Below are 14,157 nucleotides of genomic sequence, written 5' to 3' on the forward strand. Positions count from 1 at the left end.
CTATAGCATGCTATAGTTTTCCTGGATACCTTCAGAAATGGCAATCAATAAATGACGCTTAACTCTAGAATATTTGACCAGAAAATTGGTGAGAAGCTGTTTTGATGGCGATGATTGTGAGGCTGAATCTTTTTACATGATTCCAAGCTTACTTTTAGAAAACCATCAACACCATCCACTCCCAGCTTTACAATGTAGTTATTACAGAGGTTTCTAATTTAAAGAACTTGCTGGCAAAGAACATTCAAGTCTTTGCGGTGAACGGCAAGTTTATCGACCTGATTTGTCAGTTTTGTCCAAATTTTGGTAAAATATCAAGGTTTTTGACACCAGAATTAGAAAGTCCTATTTTTTATTGTGTATAAACAAGATCTTTTTCTGTCAGTTTTGGCCTTTCATTGAGAAGCTTTCTTTCTTTTGAAGATGAACCTTGGAAATAATTAAGAGAGATTTAACATTATTATGCATTACATAGTCTTAAAATATGAAGCTAAAAATAAAAATATCTAATCCAATGTTACCTGAAAGAACTGGAACAGGGTGGTCTCCTATTCCCTCAGGTTTACTGAGACAAACTGTTCCATGGGGTGAAGTATCCTTGTTGACAATGATTAATGCTGCAAATCTTGCAGCTACCACAGAGTCCTTTGACACGACTTCTGCTAAGTTCTTTTGCAAGGTAGACTTTGATCAATTGTGTGGAAGACCCTTGCCAACAATTGATACGCATTGAGAACATCTTCTTTAACTGAGTTCTGGTATACTTCAGGTTTCTGTGTTTCCAAGACTGGATGTGGGAAATTGCGCTTTACTTAGCTAACTGAGCAAATCAAGCAATCACAAACTGAATCTCTTGTAACAGGATAAGCTTTGATAGTGACAAATTCGAAAAGCTGTGGTTAGGTTTAAAGCTTTCCTTCCTAAAGCCTCCTAAGGTTGAAGCGGGAACGCTCACAAATGCCAGTTGAGACTTTTGGATCATTAAAGCCAATTGACTAGCCTTGTCAAGGCACAAGAAGCAAACAGTCTTCCTGTTCCCCTCATGGTTTTTTGCTTAATTTGGCATATTTTTTGTAAATTTAGATTCCAAGTTTATGAAAAAAATGAATTGAACAACTAATGCTCAAGCTTTTTTACAGAATTTTATCATAAGACTTTATGAAAAAGCAATTTCGATTAAAAAATTTTTGTATACAGATAACTAGTATATTCTTTTTTAAACTAAACAAATGCAACCAATTTTTTTTATTTTCTTTCTTAGACATTTTATTTAGCACCATCTATCAAAGTTTATAAAGTGGATGAAAGTAAAGTTATAAAAGATTAAGTTTTATTGCTCTAGAGTTAAATATATTGCAGTTTTTTTAATGCGATTTTATTCAAATTTGAAAATGGATTTTTTTCCACAGACGGTGTAACCAGATTTCGGGACTTATATCCCAGTAACCACCAATGGTAGTACAATCATACCCGCAAAGAATTTTACTGGATCATGACATCAAGCAATATTCAATTTTTTTACAACAGTGACATCGACTTAATGTCTGCATACACTCTATAAAATTACTTAATTTTTAATGCTTACTTTGCGCAGGCTTAACTATAAGAAGCGAATACTAACCACGCGTATTGACGCATTTTAAATGCTTAAGTATTCGATATACGTCAATACGCCTGATTAGTAATTGAAAATAAATTGGTTAGTCTTTGAAATTTGAATTAGTACTTGCAGTAACTTAAATAGTAATTGAAATTATTAATTAAGGTTTCTAAACTTAGTTTCCAAATTTTTATCTGAAGTATTTTAGATTTTTTTTCTTAAATGTTCAAAGTTTCAAACCTCACAATTATTTCTTGATTATAACTATATAAATATATATATATATATATATATATATATATATATATATATAGATAGACACCCACACACACACACACACACACACACACACACACACACACACACACACACATAAGAATTTTAATACCTTTTTAAAATATTATAACATGAATGAGTTTTTTTAATACGATTGCCAAAATATTGATATAATTGTGAATTGGATGCTCTTACTTTTTTCTAGAAACGCCTAAGCAACATGTAAATGCCCAAAAATGCAGCAGAATACTATTTATGAAACTTTTTTATGGCATTACTTTAAAACTATATAGAGACTATTAGCTATACTTTAAAAACTAAAACACTTTTAAAGTTAAAAGGATGAAGAGTGCAAAGTTAAAAGCATGAAGTGTTTAGTGACATGAATTGCTAATCGAAAGCAAACTTCTTTGTTGTTTTGAAGTCTGTTTATCTAAATTTTTATTTTTTATTTTTTTTTGTATTACAAAATTGTCGTGTGACGATATCAGTATATGTTTCAATAGAAGCAGGACTAATAGTGTTCTTGATGTCTCCTTAGTCCAATTGTCTCTAAATTGTAGTTCAGTTGCCTCTGAATTTTTGAACATTCACCGGCTCAATCAAGGCCATTTGTAACCTTTAATTTCAAATACATATTTTAAAACAAAAACGTGATGGCGACAAGCTAGGACTAGTAAATCTCTGCTTAGTTATAATTTCCAAAAATGCAAAATCTCCATTTTAAATGCAGTTGTGTCACAACACATTATTTGTACTTTGTCAAAGAGCTTTGGAGAACTTGTTGTCTTCACTTGCTAAACATACTGAATGCTCTGGTTTTCTTTATATTTGTAAAAAATAATTTGTCTCGTTCGATTTTCATCCGTTCCAAAGCATCAGTGTGTGCTACATCGAATAAATTATCAACTATTTAAAAAAACCCTACTCGCGAAATTTTTAAAATTGACTTTACTTCGCATACCTTAACAAAAGGTAATGCAAGAACTTAATGGTTAGACGGTATCTTTAACCATGAGCGAGACTAGGTTTTTTCAAACCGAGACGAGACCGAGACGAGAAGTTAGTACTTCTCGTGAGATCGGGAACGAGACGAGAAATTTAACAAAAAAAATGGTTTTGACAAATAGACACAAATGACATTTGTCAAATGTAAACAACTTTTTCATATATTAATTCAGAATTTTTTTGCCAAACTTTTCCAACAAGACAATGTTTTCTCTGATTAAGATGATTTGTTCTACTTTTTCTGGGTGTAAGTTGTGTCTGGATGATCGGACGACATTTCCACCTGAGCTAAAAGCTCTCTCTGATTTAGTTGAACTTGCTGGAATAGCTAAAATTTGTCTAGCTAATGAGAGAGTTCTGGCAATGTATTTGAATGCAATTTCCACCAATCAAGAATAGGAAAGTCTTTTTTGGCATCAAGGAGATATTCATACTGGCACATTTCGCTCAATATAGGATTCAGTTCAGATGTTGGCTCTTGTGTTTCAAGTCTGACGTTTAACTTGCGCTTCAGTTTTGAATTAGGGGACAAATCTGCTGAAAGGACTCTGGCAACAGGTTGGCACTCAACATTATCCTTAACCTGTGAGGCTAACCATTTTTTTGTTGTTTGAAATTTTTTGAAGAGCTTCAAGTGAAGTCTCTTTAAAGCAGGATTTAAGTAGTTTGCTGCAGCACTCAATAAGTTTCCAGTGTGACAAGGAGGAAATCTTTTCTCAATGCAGCTTTTCAAGTTTTTTGCATACAAGACACCGTTGCCATTTCTTCCATCCGTCTCAATATATTGATCAATTTTGTCATGGATTAAATAAAGAGAATTGGCGATAGTGTTAATTGTTGGAATAGACTCAGCCGACCACGTTTCTGTAGCTTCTTTAAATGGTGCCAAAATTTCTACTGCTCCCTTGATTGATTTCCACTGTGATGCACTGATGGTCTTTGAAGAAAAAATATCTTCATTTGCACTTAAGCTGATGATTGAACTTTTTAGATGTAGGACAGAAGCCATGCAATGCAGTTCACTATTCCATCTTGTGTCAACAGATTGGCGTAACTGTCTAAAATTGATTCCTTGAGCGTCTGATTCTGATTCAAGCAACTCAGCTGCAATTGTTGACTGGTGAGTTAAAGAAGCCAAATCTTTGCATGTTTGCAACGCATCATTCATTCCAGCTGTCATTCCAAATGAGTCTCGAACTGCACATTGCAAAATATGATTGAAAAAGTCCAAGAGATGTAGCAGTCCTGAGCTCTAGAAGTCCATTGGCGTAATCTGCGTTATTATGCTCTTCATTCCAGCTTGAACTTCTCTTGACCGAATTGAAAGCTTTCTTGAATATGTTGTTCTGTGATGAAGGCTCAGTTTAGGGTTTGCAATGTCAAACAATTTCTTGAAACCTCTTCCTTCGACTGCTGAAAAGGATGCCAGATCAGTGCAAAAGTAATCCAGCATAGCAGAGTCAAACTGTTTTTGAATAGAATTATCTTTGTTATATTTGGACTTTGTTTCAAGCATTTTGACCATGGTTCGTTGTTTCTTCTGAGGAGGAGGAAGAAGAGAGTCGTCAGTTTTTTCAGAATACTCAACGTAATGTTGGCTGTGTTTTTTTTTTGAGGTGGCGATGAACAAATTAAATTTTTAATTAGATTTATTAAAATCACGAAGTCAAAACATTAATTAAAAAAACAAATTATTAAGCATTTTGTAAATTATAATAATTTTTAATTTGGAAAATAATATATTCAAGTCTCGTTCTACTTCTCGCGAGAATTTTCTATTTCTCGTTTCTCACGAGAAGTCCCATTTCTCACGAGAAACGAGATCTCGCTCATGGTTAGGTATCTTATCGTCTGTCAATTGATAATTTACGTTCCGACTAAAGAAATAATTCATTTCTTTTTAATACCAATGCCAACTTTTAAAAACAAATCAAAACATTATAATTACGAGAGTAAATGAGAACGATAAATACCGTATAAACTTGTATGAACATGATTCAATGCTATTCACGATTGGTTAAAATGGTTTTATTGCTGGCTAAAGCTGGATATTTATGTCTGGCCAGCTAATTTTTATATCATATCATAATAAGAAACGCGAGTTAGACTTGAACTGTTAGTACAATTTAGAATAATTTATAAGTCGCGGCGTTAATTTTTGTTCAAAAATCTCCCGATTGCCAGTTTGCGCGTGTTTTCACACTTACAATCGTAGTAAGTGGAAACCATGTAAAAATAACAGTAAAATTTTAATAGACCAATAAATATCTAAAGTTTTTGCGAGTGGTTTCTATCGACACAGACATTTTGCACTAAACTTGAATTTTATTTATAAGAAAACAAAGCGTATGTTTATGTACCTCGTCCTACCATTTTTTAATTATATCTTGAGATTATACTTTCACATTGATAGCATAATATCAAATTAATATTTGCAGAAAAAATATTGCAAGAATCGGACACTCCAATTACAATTGTACTTCTGAATAAAAATTAATTATCAAAAAACTAAAAATCTTTATGTAAAATAATTTTTTAAACTTAAGATTTCGTAAAACACCAAAATTGAAATCCAAAATAAAAATCCAAAAACAATTTAAAGAAATTATGAAATATAAGTAATCTAATTAGTAAATAAAATAAAGGGAAAATTCTTCTAAGAAAATACTGCCTAAAAATTTATTTTAATTGGTTTGTAGTTGAAGGTTCTTTTGATTTTGTTGCAGGAAAGTAAGTCGTCAAGAACAGCCTGCCAATACCTAAAAAACAAAAATAAAAAATTACTACTGTCCTATCAATTTATCATACATGTTCTTTTTTCATTCAATTTGTAAATTCTATTCCATAAATCTACACACACTGTAATTTGATTAGCTTGTTGAACAGCCTAGCTTTAGATATGTTGTGGATTAAATAGCTAACCTTAACTTAATCTTAAACCAATAGAGCTAAAATATACATCTACACCTTAATTTATTAAAAAAAAAAAGCATAACACCAAGAAAGGTGTCATCTTATTGATATTTTTATAACAGGTAATATTTATAAAAACTAATAGAAATAAATTATTTTCATATTTTGAATATCTTATCTTTTTTATAAAGGTTATATGAAAATATCTTGAAATGATATAAATAAAATCCAAGTCTAAAAATATATTAATTAATTTGAACAAATATAATTTCTGAAATAGTGATATAATCAAAATGCAAAAGGATTTTCAGAAATAACATGAAACCAAAAAATTTGTTGCTTGCACATTCTTTTTGATGTTTGCCAACACAAATTTTTTAATAAAAAGCCATAAAACTGGGCAGCCTTGCAAGTCATTACATCTGTGATACCTATTTTGAAATTCACAATACTTGAAGTAATCTTTTTGCGACATAAAAATCCAGAGTCCTTTTGGGACTCCGCATCCCTGCTTGGGTCATGGCTTTAGTTAGATAACCTTAACACAAACATCAAGGTTTTTAACAATCGGATACCTTGTATCAGATTGTTATAACATACAAAGTATATCTGATACCTTGTATCAGATGTTTATCAACTTTGAAAAACAAATTACAAATTGTTTTTGAACATGCAACATATAAATGGATATTAATGAATATAAATGAGAGAAATACAGTTTTTTAAGATATACACCAACATTTGTATAAAAAATTATTAATTAAAACATTTAAATCTGTAAAAATAAAAAATTTGTGCACACTTCAGTTTGTTACTTATATAATGTAACATATTCAAATATGTTGTTTAAATATACTAATTATAATTCCTAAAATACTTTTTTGTAGCTGTTTATACATTTTATTCACAGTAGTACCAGTCTTTACATTCCTGGGGGTCTTTCAATAATAAAACTGTTGTAATCAATAATAAACTTGTTTATCAACTTAATAATAACTTAATAATATGTAACCAAGCAAAAAATTTATCCTTCATAAAAATATTTAATGAAGTTACAATATAAGTATATAAAAAAAAATGCAGAATAAAATCCAGACAATTTCAAAATTTAATGAGCATAACTTTGAAATTCATAAATACAAAATCAAACAGAAAACAAAACAAAAATATAAAAGTAAAAATAATAACTAATATAAACAATTATGAAGATCCAATAATAAAAAGATAAAACTTGGAACTTCAAAAACTTTCATGCATTTTTTTTCTCACAAAGCCTACTTACCTCAGCCAAATAAAATTAAAAAATATTTAGTATATATGTAAATATCCTAATAACACAATAATGTAGAATAAACATAAACTTACTTCAAAAAATTATCTGATTGCATTTCTCGGTTAAACACGGACAACACTGATGTGTAGCCAGTCACACGTAGCAAGTTAAGATATTTGTAAACATTTTTTCATACTGTTTTATATATATATATATATATATATATATATGTATATATATATATATATATATATATATATATATATATATATATATATATATATATGTATATATGTATATATGTATATATGTATATATGTATATATGTATATATATATATATATATATATATATATATATATATATATATATATATATATATATATATATCTAATAATAAATATTTTTATGAAAAATATTTTATAAACTATAAAATTAAAAAAAAAATTTTTTAAATGTCAAGTGACAAATAAATAAAAAATTGTACAACATTTACATTTTAACATTCAAGATAAAGTCTTAAAAATAGTGTTTGTTTTTTAATCAAGTAATAAAAAAAATTTTTAAAATGGCTGCCACTTTTCTGAAAACTAGTCAAAAAGTCACATAGAAACATCAGAGATAAACTCGTACTTATCTTTTACTTTATTTATAAAAAAATCTTACAAATGGTCCTTAGACTGAACCAAATGTAAGAATATGTAAGAATATTCCAGTCTACACGACATTTAGTTTTAATAGTCGCGCGAAATATTCACGCTGAAAGATTTTTGGTCAAAAATTAACGCCGTGTTTGTATCTTAAAAAGTAAATTCATATCAAGATGTCTATTAAAAAGTCTCTTAATTTAAAAAATACATGATATAGCTCATAGACCAACGATATGGTAACTATCATGGATATAACAAACTGCATTCATTTGATGCAGAGCCAAGGATGATCTTTTTCCATTTAATATGATACCAGTTGTATTAAAAAGGCATTCTATGGGTCCTAATTTCCGCTTGTAAGTCAGTATTCTATTATTCCAAACTTGGTGAGGATTTTGCTGTCTCATTTATTAAAGAGAGTCGAAGTTTTTTAAAACTTTGGGATACACTGGCACTTTTACTCTTCTGATTTATCTCAAAAACTTTGTGTAGACAAAAGAAAAGTTTCATTTTTTTTTTGTTAACTAAACTTTTGTCAGGCTAACTCAACTAAACTAGTGATATTTAACCGTTTTTTAATGGATTTTTTAACTAACTTTTTATATTGCTTTATGGTTGAAGAATATCTCATTTGAGCAAGGCAGGAATTTTTAATCTTAATGACCATGAGAGGAAGACAAGACAAATTTGGTGACCCCTCAATAAGTAGAGCCATTTCTCGAAATGGCGATAAGAAATTTTGCAATTCGTGCAGAAATTCCAAATTTTCTGAAAAAAACATAAATCATACTTTCCAACTTTTTTCAACACAGTGTCAATATAAATATTTAAATCTAAGATAGAATCAATCATTTCTTATGTACATGAGAATTAGGTAACTTTGTTTGTAAATAAATGCTTTCATTTTGAATTTCATTTTCAAAATCCTGAATGGGATGCTTTTCACCAGCAATTGGCAGCTCAATAAGACTTGTAATTCTTTTAAATAATTCCTCGCCTTTCAGAGTTTCAATTTCATTTGATAGCATATACCCCTTAAAATGTGAACCATTGATTACTTCTTTGCATTTTTGTACCAGTAAATTTAATTTGGAATTTTTTGTATGCTAACTGAAGTTAATAGCAGGTGAATTTCGTAGGCAGTGCATGTAAAACGTTGATGACCTAACAGCTTGAATAATCTTTTCATATTAGCTGTACAATTAGTTGTATAATCACAAAAAGGGACTTGAGGGAGAAATTATTTAAAACGGTTTTAACAAACCAATAAAGCTGGTCAGAAGAGCGCAATTCTACAGGGTGAACAGCTAATATGGAAATTTCAAATCACCAATCACGTACAACATTTAAACGAATTCAAAAATATTTGTTTTACAGTTTGAACCCAATGTTTCAAAAAGCATGGTTCAGATGATTATCGGTTGATGGCGTAGCTGAAATAGTATAAACTTTAGATAAGTGACTGCTCTTCAAAACAGTATTTGCACTACATCTGATTACTATAAAAAATATTTTGATTGCTTGATTTTGATTAATTTTTTATGACTAGGCTGCCCATGAAGTCTCATAATTTGGATGTGGATGCTCTAGATTTGCTAATTGTGGCAGCTCGCAGATCTAGTTGGCAGTCATAAAAGAAAACAAAGAATATTGTTAAAAAGTAAGAAAACAGTTGACAAAAGATTTAAAAAACTGTAAATTCCACAACATTGATGTGCGAACAAAAAAACTAAATGAATACAAGTTTACACACACACACACACAGACACACACACACACAGACACACACACACACACACACACGCACGCATATATATAAATGGGATAAAAGTTATTTTCACTTTAAAACGCCAGCCTAGCCATAAAGATATAGTCCGATTAAATTGAAACCGATGAGTTTAAAAAAGTTTTTGAAACTTTTTTTTTTCCTAAATTTTATAGGAACTTTCGAATAGAGTATAATAATGAACTCAGCATATAAATAATTTACATATGTATAAATAATCGTATGCATAATTTTTACAAATGACAACTAATTGAGAATAATAAATGCTTGTGTAATAATTTGTTAATGAAGTCTTAAAAACATCATTTTTGCAGTAGAGAAATTGTAATGAAAGTGAATGCTGATTTAAAAAGTATGTGAAAACCCACAGTGAGGACTAGAGTCACTCGTTTTCAGCCTTTGTTATGATTTATACATTTCGTCAATAGTTTCTTGGTACATTTTCATGACATGAGGACGACGAAGTTTTTGTGTCGGGCCTAAAAACCAAATTATTTATAACAATATATTTCAATTTTTTCACAATATCAACAATATAACTGTTATATTATTAACTTTACTGTTTTTTACAAATGTACTTTTGTCCTAGTTCATTTCAGCATTTAAATTGTTAAAAAAAAATGTACTTTAAACAAAGAGTTAACAATTGAATATACAGCATTTATTATTATTATTACTATTATATATATATATATATATATATATATATATATATATATATATATATATATATATATATATATATATATATATATATATATATATATACACATATATATATATATATATATATATATATATATATATATATATATATATATATATATATATATATATATATATATATATATATATGTATATATATGTATATATTATATACAATAACAAATATTTTAAATTGTATGAAAATAAAAAGGAGTAATTTAAAAGAAATCATATCAAAAATTGCAACTTTCTAATTATTGGATTACGAATAGCTCGTTCATGTCTTTTCAACAACGAGGATAGTTATTACTAAGAAACAACGAAGAGTAATGGATATCGTTCATGGGTTTTATGACGAAGCCAAATTTAAAACTATTACAGATATAGATTCAGTAAAATATATGGTAAAAAATTTTATACAATAGAGCATAAGAAAGCGTAGAAATTTAAACATTAATTTTCACCACTTAGCAGAAGATTACAGTTATAAAGATCCTCTTTATTATGTTTGTAAACGAGAACATCATATTCCTGAAAATTAGAAACAATCAACTTTGTCTGACATTTACAAAGAATCAGTTTCATAAATGAAAAAAGTGTGTAAGTTTCGAAAAGTTTCAGCAAGAAACATCATTCTTTAAAATTATATCAAAGGAAAAGAATTAAACTTAATTCCTGACAAAAACAAGGTTAACTACTTTAAGGGAACGATTCTTTTGGTAAACTTTCATTTCCGATTCAACAGAGAAACCTTGTGTATTCCCTTTAGCTTCAAAAACCAAAATCATTAAATTATCTCAAGATTAATTGTCTAGAGTATTTTCAAACTCTAATGTGAACACCAATTCAGTTAAAAAAGCAAATCGAAAAAATTACTTATCAGAGTAATGCATTTTTAAAGAGGTCATGGAAAAACTAGTTAACAAGTTTTTTGAAGAGCCTGCAGAAAACTTCACAAACCGAAAGACACTGAAAGCTGAATTATTTGAGGCAACAAGTGAAAGAAACGGAAAAGATGATGAACTTAAACCTATAAAACTAGGCTAAGTTGCTAGTAAACAAGTATTTTCAATTCCAAGCAATGTTGTGTCCAATATAAGAACAACATTGTGCCATCAGTCAGTGGACATTTTGTGATTTTCAAAATCCTATTTCCTCAGGAAAAATTAAAATTATTGAAATATTGTTCGTAATTTAAAGCTAGTTTTTAAAGTGGTGTGTAATCCATTTTCTTTATAGTTTTTTTACCCATTTTTGATATTGATTTTATTTTATGTGATTTTATACCAATTAAATAATTGATCTATTTAATTTTTTTACGAAAAGTTGAAAACCATTTTTTTCAAAAAGTGATTTCCCATCCTATCAAATAATTCCAATAAATCTTAGTGGGTATGTTTATAAAGGTACTCCAACAAAAACTTTATATAGCAAAACATTACATTTCTGAAAAACTATTTGTAAATTTAAAAACGATTTAATTATGCATAAACCCTATTTTTTAAAGTTAGTCTAAAACAACATTCGTTCACCCCAACATTCAATAACTGCCATAAATATTTAAAAACGCTGAATATTAATTTTCGAATATTAGAATATTAGACTTCCGGATCAATCAGAGTTAAACCTTTATTTTTAAACTTCTTTATTATACTTCTCCACTATTTTCAAAACTATTTAATCTCTCGTTTAATAGCAGCATATTCCTATTTAATATTTATGTATGTTATACCATAAAAGTATCCCTCAAGTATCAGCAAAATTCTTGAAAAATTAATGCATTTGATGTATCTACTAATTTGGATTTTATTTAGAAATTTCCATGCTCTTATAAGCATTTATTTTGTTTGCAGTGTGTTCGTTAGTACAGAAAAGCTTTTAATACAGTTAAACAAAAGATTCCAATAAAGAAGTTGTAATACTACGGCATTCGACGTATTGCTAATAATTATTTTTCATTGCATATTTAAAATCACAGTTAGTTTGTTTCAATTAATGTTTTTGAATCCGCAAATAATGCTACCAAAGAAATAAGTGAGAAATGTTTTTTGTTAGTCACATTACCTTATGCATTAAAATAAATTTCAAATTGACATGTGACATTTTGTTGCTAATCTCACAAAACAGGTGTAATAATAGAATAGAAAGTATAGCCTAAAGCATGGAGAAGTGGAAAAGTAGGTGCTTATTTTGCAATAAATGCTGTGTACACTCAAATAGCATATGATTGACAATCTAGCATAAATGTAATAACAGCAAATAAAAACACAGCCAAAAACATGATCATACCTGATCGTTCAAATTCAGCTACATTAAAACTTCATTAAATGCTATAGCAGTACTAAATAAAAGCATTTATCTATTGAATTAGGAAAATTTTATAAAGATGTCAATCATAAAAAGATGATTGTTGTTGAATTAAACTGTTCTAAAACACTGATGGAATTAGTGTCCACCTCATCTCTGTTGATATCTACTGATGCCATTTAATGCCTCGTTATGGAAAAGACTAATGGCGCCATGATTAAATTATTGCTTTGTATTTTGTAGTACAAAATCAAATCACTGTGTTGATTCATTAGTGATTTGAAGAGCTGAGCAGTCTTTAACTTTTATATTTCAAAGACAAAAAACATGTGCTAAATATCATGGAGCCTAATATAATACGACATGATTCAGATATTTAAAGAACAACTTACTATTGAAAATACAGAAGAGTGCATATATTACCTGGCAAGTATATTTATCAACTGCAATATTGGTTTAGTGGTAGAGCATTTGCTTTTCCACCACACTTTTGGTAGTACTGTGCTCAACTTGTTTCTCTACACAGAGATCTTTTTCATCAAGGATCAAGTTTTGGAGTTAAAGAGTTGAGAAAAGCTTGTAACAACAATTAAAAAATAAACAGCATCATTGTAAATCTCGGGAAGATGAAAACAGTTTAAAAATGCATTAACTTTAAGAAGTTGAGAAAGACTCACTGAATCCAATAACATTGATTTAAGAACTTATCTTTGTACACAAAAAACTTTGTATTTTACTTCAACACACTTCTTACACATCTTACAATACTTTGTATTATCTATTTATACAAACATTTACAATAAAAAAAAAGGAATAAAACATACCAAGTTCTCCCCCAACCGTGGTAAAATCAAAAGGGAGCAGCGTCCATTTTTGTACCTATAATGAAACAATAAAATAGACAAACATAAAGATTTTTAAAATAGACTCAACAAATATTAAATCTGAGGAGGTAAAGAGTTATAAGTAGAAGCTGATTAGGCTTGATTATTATTAAACGATTTTGAACTCATCACTTGGTAATTTAAGCCTACAGCGTAAGTCTATTTTAACTAAAATACATAAAAATGAATAAAATAATAAATACATAAAAATGAATAAACCATTAAAACATTTTTATAGATATGCAATATTTTTTAAATAATGAAAAATAAATTTAACTGAAGTAAATAGTAGTTGAACAAAAAAACAGACAAAAAAACATTTTGACAGTCATCAGTACAATATTTATTAGAGAAACATTTAACAAAGTCTGAGGTTGACACATAAAATATAGGGGTCGTCTATAAAGGATGTCATTCAGAATTTAAATACTAACCAGAAATAGAAATTTATTGGCTCTATTCCATTGAACATAAGGCGCTATATTACTCTAAAAATCTCTATGCACGAGAGCCAACACTCTCTTACTTCTTGATTAGTTGATCTTAGCATGACGTCCTTTATGAATGACCTCAAAATGTCTGAGGTTGACATCTTACCTTGGCAATCTTATTTCTACACTGATTACTAATCAAAAGTGCAATAAAAACCAACAAAGAATAGAAACCAACAAAGAATAGAAACCAACAAAGAACAATAACCAACAAAGAATAGAAACCAACAAAGAACAATAACCAACAAAGAACAATAACCAACA

At 28.8% G+C, this 14,157-nt stretch overlaps 2 protein-coding genes across 5 annotated transcripts in view; both read right to left on the reverse strand.

Annotated features, from left to right (window-relative positions):
* Nucleotides 1-3,227: 3,227 nt before the first annotated feature.
* On the reverse strand, nucleotides 3,228-7,267 carry LOC136089869 (E3 SUMO-protein ligase ZBED1-like). Its single transcript, XM_065815961.1, has 2 exons — nucleotides 7,163-7,267; nucleotides 3,228-5,643 (listed from the first exon to the last, which is right to left on the reverse strand). Exon 2 carries the CDS (start codon nucleotides 4,062-4,064, stop codon nucleotides 3,228-3,230), a length of 837 nt encoding a protein of 278 aa, XP_065672033.1. The 5' UTR covers nucleotides 4,065-5,643; nucleotides 7,163-7,267.
* Nucleotides 7,268-9,842: 2,575 nt separating this feature from the next.
* LOC100215899 (long-chain-fatty-acid--CoA ligase ACSBG2) overlaps nucleotides 9,843-14,157 on the reverse strand; it is a 54,275-nt gene continuing 49,960 nt past the window's right edge. For all 4 annotated transcript variants that reach the window (XM_065816458.1, XM_065816457.1, XM_065816456.1 and 1 more), the window contains 2 exons: nucleotides 13,343-13,397; nucleotides 9,843-9,985 (listed from right to left, as the gene is read on the reverse strand). In XM_065816458.1, coding sequence (XP_065672530.1) covers nucleotides 9,909-9,985; nucleotides 13,343-13,397 — 132 coding nt within the window. In that variant the 3' untranslated portion in view covers nucleotides 9,843-9,908. The remainder of the gene's footprint in view (nucleotides 9,986-13,342; nucleotides 13,398-14,157) is intronic.

This window comes from Hydra vulgaris, chromosome 13 (assembly GCF_038396675.1).
Source record: "Hydra vulgaris chromosome 13, alternate assembly HydraT2T_AEP".
Taxonomy (NCBI): domain Eukaryota; kingdom Metazoa; phylum Cnidaria; class Hydrozoa; order Anthoathecata; family Hydridae; genus Hydra; species Hydra vulgaris.